This window comes from Colobus angolensis, unplaced genomic scaffold, assembly GCF_000951035.1.
Source record: "Colobus angolensis palliatus isolate OR3802 unplaced genomic scaffold, Cang.pa_1.0 Scaffold35, whole genome shotgun sequence".
In the NCBI taxonomy this organism is placed as follows: Eukaryota; Metazoa; Chordata; class Mammalia; order Primates; family Cercopithecidae; genus Colobus; species Colobus angolensis.
Genome location: NW_012116821.1, coordinates 8,704,352 through 8,713,049, shown reverse-complemented (window position 1 = coordinate 8,713,049; position 8,698 = coordinate 8,704,352). Strand labels below are relative to the sequence as shown.

The following is an 8,698-nucleotide window of genomic DNA, read 5'->3' as shown; positions in this document are numbered from 1 at the left end:
AAATAAAATAAAATAAAATAAAGGGGAGTTCCCCTGCACAAGCCCTCTTACCTGTCACCATGTAAGACTTGGCTTTGCTCCTCCTTGCCTTCTGCCATGATTGTGAGGCCTCCCCAGCCATGTGGAACTGTGAGTCCATTCAACCTCTTTCCTTTACAAATTACCCAGTCTCAGGTATGTCTTTATTAGCAGCGTGAGAACAGACTCATACACAGGAGAACAAAGGGCTGGGATGGGGATGAAAGTAAAGGACAGGAGGACATCCTAGGGCTCAACTGGAAGGAGGCATGAGGGGCTGGGGGAAGGAAGCTATGCTGAGGCCATCTGAAGAGCCCTGGATTCCCTGGCCCTGGGTCACCAGTTGGACTGAACAGGGCAGACTGTTGTCGAGTGAGTGATAGTTCTCTCCAACCAAATCATGCCTCCCTGTTACTGCTGGAAATCCTGCATTTAAGACATAGGACTGAAATTGTACCAACGTGTGTGGGAGAGAGTAAATATCTCCTTTTTAAAAAGTGGGACACTCTGGGATTATGAGTCAATTCAATCAGCATGGTGTCCTGTGATCACCACCCTGAGAAAAGGGGAATTGGGCTGAGGAGAAGAGGATGAGAGAAAGAGACATTTAAACGCCAGAGGGACATAAGGACGAGTGTTTTGACAAGACAAGGGGACACCATGAGGGCACAGACATCATGCATGTTTATGAACACCTACCACACGCCAGATATTATGCTAACACTGGGGATAAACCTATGAAATCAAGGCTGCCCCTGGTTTACTTTACAGTGTTGGTTTGTGCCAGATCATGTCCCTTTCTCTTGTTCTTAGGAATCAGATGGAACAACGTTGCTCTCCTTTGGAAAACAGGGCTCTGCTCACTTAATCTGCCTGGCTTATGGTCCTGTGTGATAGTGTTGGAAAGTGGCCTGCAGGGTATCTCTACATTTGGCAAGAGCTGCCGTGGAGACAGAATCTGTGCTTTACCCCTCAACAGCTCTCCAGCAAGGGGCCCCTTCTCACCTCCTTGGCCACGGGAAGCTGGTCAGGGCCATGCTCATCTGGGTTGGATGAGGCTCTTGGAAGGGAATGTGTAGAGGGTCTTAAATCATACAAAATAGCTCATGTGTGCAGCTTGTTGGGGTCATTGGTGGAAGGGTCCTGGGCTCAGGGGAGAAATGTGGCTTGCCACAGAAGAGAGCCTGCCCACTGAGGGGCTACAGGGTGGCAAGATGAAGACTCCCAGACTCCTTGGCCTGGGGCCTTCTGTCTTCAGCAGTTCTCAGCTGTGGAGCTGATGGGCTGTGATCTGTTAAGGGATGTGTTAAAAAGATCTATGCTGTAACTACTAACATTTATTGAGCTCTTATTACAACCTAGTCCTCATACTAAATGCATGTATGAACTCATTTAATCCTCCCAACAATCCTATGAGGCAGGTGCTGCCATTATTATTGTTGCAATTGTATAGGTGAGAAAACCCAAGCACAGGTAAGTCGAGACTTGCAAAAGGTAGGCAGGAAGCAGCAGATCCAGCATCTCAGCCCTGGCTGCCTGGCTGAAGTCCCAGTGATTATCTACTATACTCTATGGCCTTTATGCACTATCAAAATACTGAAGCTTGAAAATTATTTTTTAAAACATCAATCAGAAGGGCCTTCAAGCTAGTACTTTAATCCTTTATCCCTTATAGAGCTTCTGTAGATCGCAGTCCAACAAGCTTTCTTTAGTGGACAAGACAGAAGTGGCATTACAACCAGCATTGGGGGAATTCTGCCTACCTCTGCCTCTGCCCACGTATTAGTATGCTGAAAGTGACACCTGCTATGCAAGAGACAATTCTTTACCAAGGTCTGGTTCTCCTTTTTCCTGGGCAGAGCTAACCTACAGCTCCCAGGGTCCCTTATAGTTAAGTGTGGCAAAATGAACAGCTTTTGCTAATGAGATGTGAGTGGAAGTCATGAGCATCACTCTCAGACTGCAGGGAAGCGCTTGTACCTTCTCCATCCCTTCTTTCCCTTTCTAGTCCCCAAATGCATGGAGCCTGAAGGCTGTAGAGGGTGGCAGAGCCACAAAATAGATGGAGCCTGTGTCCCTAAATTGAGATGCATCCATGAATCAGGAACATTCACCTTCGGCTCTTGAACAAAAATTTCTGTGGTATTTGAGCGTATGTACATTTTGGAGTCTATGTATCCTGTGGCCTAGCCTACCCTAATACATGGTTTTCTTTGCTTACCAAAGGTTGAGTTTGGCTGTTTTTGAGAACCTCAAGAATCCATGAAAGGGTTTGTGGAAATTTCTAATCTCCCAGCAGTCCCGTGTTTAAACAGCCACACTCCCCCTTCCCCAGGTGCTGCACTCCCCGGGTGAGGGCAAGGGATGTTGTGTCAGTGGGAATCTGATGCATGCATTACATTACCACATCTGTTTCCTTCAAGAGAGGTTGCATTTCTCTTGGGACTGGAGGCTGGGGGCCTTAGCCCAGGTGCCGAGGGGCCACCAGAAGACATGGGGCTGGTGCGGGGACCACCAGCGGTGGCAGCAGGACCTCCCCCAAGGTGGCTGTCTCCAGAGTTCTGCCTCTTGCAGTACAGCGAGGAGGAGGGGGGCAAGGAGCCCCTGTGGTTAAAGGTGGAGGCGGAGGGGTCCATACCGTAGCGGTTCATGCCCACAGGGTTCACCAGGTACTCTTCAGTGGTGACTGTCTTGGCTAAGCAAGAAGGCAGTACAGAGAAGCAGATATCAGAGAGCAGTTCAGGAAGCTACCAGACCATCCGTCTTGGCAAACCCTGCCCTGCCAACACAGTCCCCAGTATCTGTGAGGATGGAGAGAGGAGAAATTAATCCCACAACATAATTCCAAATAGCATACCTGTCAGCAGGCTGAGAGCTGCCTCGCCTACAGGAGCATATTGTATTAGGAATTAGGAGGTGTGCTCCTCCATGCTTAGAGGAAAATTGATATTTTGGCCATTGATGACTTAAGAATAAGCCCAAATCGGGCCAGGTATGGTGGCTCCTGCCTGTAATCCCTAAACTTTGAGAGGCCGAGACAGGTGGATCACCTGAGGTTAGGAGTTCAAGACCAGTCTGGCCAACATGATGAAACTCCGTCTCTATTAAAAATACAAAAAATTAGCCAGATGTGGTGGCAGGCACCTGTAATCCCAGCTACTCGGAAGGCTGAGGCAGGAGAATCGCTTGAACCTGGGAGGCGGAGGTTGCAGAGCGAAACTCCACCTCAAAAAAAAAAAAAAAGAAAGGAATAAGCCCAGATCAAAGACCTTCTTCCACAGTGGCTCTGCCCTCACAATCTCTGCTGGCTTCTCAGAATCTCCCTGTACTCCCTGCTCTTGCTCACCCACCAGCACGGCCCCCCTCACCTGGCGCAGGACTCCTGGGAGAGATCAAGCAAGAGTCACAATGTTCCAGAGTCAGGAGAGACGACTGTGTGGCCTGGGTGGTGGCCCAGGTGCCACAGTGCTTTCTCCCCACACCTTTAGTCCTGATACACGTGAGGGTGGCCGTCCTCCTCCACGGCTAACAAGCAGTGACGCAAGTGTCGATCTGGACAGCCCCTCAATCCTCCCCAAGCCCTTCACAGGACAGCTAAAGAGCCAAGCTAGAGTGCAGCGGGGGAGAGGACTTAGAAAGTCTGTCAACCTCATCATCAGTGCCTCTTAGGTAAACTAGGATTTACCCTATTTTTTTTTTTTTTTTGAGATGGAGTTTCAATCAATCAGTCTGTCACCCAGGCTGGAGTGCAGTGGTGCGATCTCGGCTCACTGCAACCACCACCTCTCGGGTTTAAGTGATTTTCCTGCTTCAGACTCCCAAGAGTAGCTGGAACCACCATGCCGGCTACTTTTTGTATTTTTAGTAGAGATGGGGTTTCACCATATTGGCCAGGCTGGTCTCGAACTCCTGACCTCAAGTGATCCATCTGCCTCGGCCTCCCAAAGTGCTGGGATTACAGTCCTATACTTTTAAATCTCAGCATTGAGCCTGTTGAACTCCCTGTGAGCTATACCTGTGGCCGAATGGTGGGTTTTTGTTTGTTTTATTATTTTTACATGGAGTTTTTTTTTGGGGGGTGGGTGGGGGAAGTCCAGAGAAATTATGGTGATAGAAAGAAGGAAACTATTCTAATCCCTCCCACCAGGACAAGATCATGTCTACCTATCCCCAGCAATAATTATCTGTATATTAGACACCATCAAAACAGATCTTGGTATGCCCAAAGAAAGTACAATCAGCAAAAAAAAACAAAGCAAAACAACAGCAACAAAAACCAATGGATCCTCCATGATTGGCAATGAAAAACAAACTTGAGGCCACAAGATCAGATGCCTTCTCCATGCATGGATTCTTCCATAATGTAGATATTGAAGATTAAGACTTGATTTTATTAGGGGTGCTAGCAGATCTTCTCTTAGTTGGGGATGGATGTGGAGCTTGACTGGAAATAAAAGTTTTTGCAGATGGGATACAGCTAAAGTAGTGGTTAGAGGTAAATTTAGAGCTGTAAATACTTCTGTTAAAGGAAGAAAGATCTCAAATGAATAGCCTAATCTATCTTAAGACACTGGAAAAAAAAAACTTAAAGCAAAGAAGGAAATAAAGATTTGAGCAAAAATTATTTCAATAGAGAATTTTAAAAAACAATAGAGGAAATCAATAAAACCAAAAGCTCGGTCTTTGGAAAAAGAATCCACAAAATTGCAAGCCTTTAGCTAGATTGACAAAAAATAAAAATAAAAAATAAAGAAGGAAAGAGAGAGGATTCAAATTACTAGAATCATAAATGAAAACCTGAAATTACTACCAACCTTACAGAAATTGAAAAAGATTAAGAAATACAGATGGATGCTCTTTGCTTACAATCCCAACAAATGTATCGTAAGTTAAAAATATCGTAAGTTGAAAATACATTTAGCATACCTAATCTACCACACATTATAGCTTAGCCTAGCTGACCTCAAACATGCTCAGAACACTTACATTAGCCTACAGTTGGACAAAATCATCTAACACAAAGCCAATTTTATGATAAAGTATTGAATATCTCATGTAATTTACTGAAAAAGTGAAAAACAGAATTGTTGTATAGATACTTGAAGTATGGTTTTCACTGAATGTGTATCACTTTCACACCATCGTAAAGTGAAAAAATCATTAAGTCAAATCATAGGGAACCATCTGTTCTATAAACAATTTTATGCCAGTAAATTAGATAACTTAGATAAAATGAACAAACCACTAAAACTGACTCAAGAAGAAAAAGACAATCTGAGTAGACCTGTAAGAAGTAAAAGGATTTAATTAGTAATCAGAAAACTACTCACAAAGAAAGCCCAAGCCTGGATAACTTCATGGTTGAATTCTACCAAACATTTAAAGAAAAAATAATACTAATTCTTTACAAATTCTTCCGAAAAATAGAAGGGGGTGGAATACTTCATGACTTCTATGGCAAATACTTCTACAAAGACAGGATTACCCTTACACCAAAACCAGACAGACACATCATAAGAAAACTACAGACCAATATCTGTTATTCATATGAATGCAGAAATCCTCAACAAAAACTGGCAAAACTGAATCCGGCAATGTATGAAAAGACATATACACCATGACCAACTAGGATTTATCCCAGGAATGCAAGCCTGATTTAACATTCAAAAATCAATTAACGTAATACACCATATGGATAGAATAATAAAACAGAGATCACACAATCACCTTAACAGATGCAGAAAACATTTGACAAAATCCAATACGCTTTTATGATAAAATCACTCAACAAACTAGGGATAGAAGGGAATTTCCTCAATCCGACAAAGGGTATCTGCAAAAAACCTATAGGTAACATCATGGCTAATGGTCAAAGACTGGATGCTGTCCCCCAAGATCAGAAACAAAAAGAGACGGTCCATTCCAGCTACTTCTATTAACACTGTACTAGAGGTTCCAGCCAGCGCAGTTAGGTTAAGGAAAAGAAAAGCCATCTAGATTAGGAAGGAAGAAGTAAAACTATCTCTGATGTGTACGAAATCTTAAGGAATCCACTTAAAACACTGTTGGAACTAATAAATAGTTCAGCAAGGTTGAAGGATACAAGATCAATGTGCAAAAATCAATTGTATTTCTACACATTTGCAATTAACAATTAGACAATAAAATTGAGAATAATTCCATTTATAATAGTATGAAAAAGAATAAAATAAAATACTAAGGAATATAACAAAAGTTCAAACAAACTCTGAAAACTACAAAACATTGTTGAAAGAAATTAAAGAAGATATAACTAAATGGAAAAAAAAAAATCTCATGTTCATAGATCAGAAGGCTTATTTTCAGGGTGGCAATTCCCCTCAAATTGATCTATAGATTCAGCACAATTCCTGTCAGAATCGTCACTGATTTCTCTGTTAGAAAATAACAAGCTAATTCCAGAACTCATATGGAATTGCAAGGGATGCAGAATAGCCAAAGCCATCATGAAAAACAAAAACAAAGTAGAAGGCTCACACTTCCTGATTCCAAATTTAGTACAAAGCAACAATAATCAAGACAATGTGGGAGCTCATCATGTTAAATGAAATAAGCCAGGCACAGAAAGACAAATATCACATGTTCTCACCGATATGTGGGAGCTAAAAAAGTGGATCTCATGAAGATGGGGAGTAGATTGGTGGTTACCAGAAGCCAGGAAGGGCAGAGGTCAGTGGGGATGAAGAGAAGTTGATTAAAGGTACAAATATATGGTTTTATAGAAGAAATAAGACCTAGAGTTTGAGAAATCACTTGAATGACTATAGTTTACAACAATCTATTAAACATTTCAAAATAGCTAGAAGAGAATAATTCAAATGGTTATACCATAAAGACAAATATTTAAGGCGATGGATGTCCCAAGTACACTAATTTGATCTTTACAAATTATATGAATGTATCAAAAGATCACATGTACCCTAAAACTACATACATCTATTACGCATTGATTTAAAAAACTGTTTAAAAAAAATAAAGCCAATGCCATTGGAGAGGGAAAAAAGATAGTGTGGTTCTGGCATTTGGATAGGTATACAGATGAATGAAACAGAGTTCAGAGTCCAGAAACAAATCCATGTGTATATGTTCAGCTGATTTCCACAAGGGTGCCAAGACCATTCGATGGAAGAAAGAAGTCTTTTCAGCAAATAGTGCTAGGACAACTGGATATCCACATGTAAAAGACTAAAGCAAAACCCTTACACCATATATAAAAATTAACTCAAAATGAATAAAAAACATAAATTTAAGAGCAAAAACTATAAAACTCTTAGAAAGAAACATAGGGGGTAAATCTTTGTGACCTTGGATTTGGCAAAATATTCTTAGATTTGACACCAAAAGCACAAGCAATAAAATAATAAAATAAATTAGACTTCATCAAAATGAAAAACTTTTGCACTTTTGCACTGGGCACGGTGGATCATGCCTGTAATCCCAGTACTTTGGGAGGCAGAGGTGGGTGGATCACGTGAGGAGTTCGACACCAGCTTGGCCAACATAGTGAAACCCCGTCTCTACTAAAAATACAAAAATTAGCTGGGCGTGGTGATGCGAGCCTGTAACCCCAGCTACTTGGGAGGCTGAGGCATGAGAATTGCTTGAACCTGGGGGGCAGAGGTTGCAGTGAGCCAAGATCACGTCACTGCACTCCAGCCTGGGCAATGGAGCAAGACCCAGTCTCAAAACAAACAAACAAACAAAAACACCATCAAGAAAGTAAAAAGACAACTCACAAATTGGGGGAAAATACCTGAAAATTATATACTTGATCAGGGACTTGTATATCTTGTAAAAAGGACTAGACTTACACAACCAACCTGTATAAGGGACTAGACTGTATTAAGAATTATTCTAGCTTGGATGGGTGCGGTGGCTCATGCCTGTAATACCAACACTTTGGGAGGCTGATGCGGGTGGATCACGAGGTCAGGAGATCGAGACCATCCTGGCTAACACGGTGAAACCCCGTCTCTACTAAAAATACAAAAAATTAGCTGGGCGTGGTGGTGGGCGCCTGTAGTCCCAGCTACTCAGGAGGCTGAGGCAGGAGAATGGCATGAATCTGGGAGGCGGAGCTTGCAGTGAGCCGAGATGGTGCCACTGCACTCCAGCCTGGGTGACAGAGCGAGACTTTGTCTCAAAAAAAATTAAAAAAAGAAGAATTATTCTAGTTCAATAAAAAGTAAAAGGACAACCTGATTTTAAAATGAATAAAGGACTTGAATAAACATTTCTTTAAAAAGATATACAAGTGGCCAGTAGGCACATGAAAGCTGATCCACATCATGAGTTGAATCAAATCAAAACCACAATGAGTCACCACTTCACACCCACTAGGAAGGTGATAATCAAAGAGTCAGATAAGAAGTGTTGGTGATACCCTAGAGAAATTAGAACCCCCACACTCTGCTGGTGGGAATAGAAAATGGCTCAAACGCTTTGGGAAACAGCCTGGTACTTCCTCAAATGCTTAAAGTAGAATTATCGTAAGAACCAGCAATTATACTCCTAGGTATGTACTAAAAAGAAATGAAAACAAATGTCTACATAAAAATCTGTGAATGAATGTTTACAGCAGCACTACTCATAATAGCTAAAAAGTGGAAGAAACTCAAGTGGCTTTCAATGAATGAATGAA

General features: G+C 42.1%; 1 protein-coding gene across 4 annotated transcripts in view; it reads right to left on the bottom strand.

Moving 5' to 3' along the window:
* SCML4 (sex comb on midleg-like 4 (Drosophila)) overlaps positions 1–8,698 on the bottom strand; it is a 130,951-nt gene that overhangs the window by 19,034 nt on the left and 103,219 nt on the right. For all 4 annotated transcript variants that reach the window (XM_011952835.1, XM_011952836.1, XM_011952837.1 and 1 more), the window contains one exon: positions 2,423–2,713. In XM_011952835.1, the coding sequence (XP_011808225.1) occupies positions 2,423–2,713 (291 nt within the window). The remainder of the gene's footprint in view (positions 1–2,422; positions 2,714–8,698) is intronic.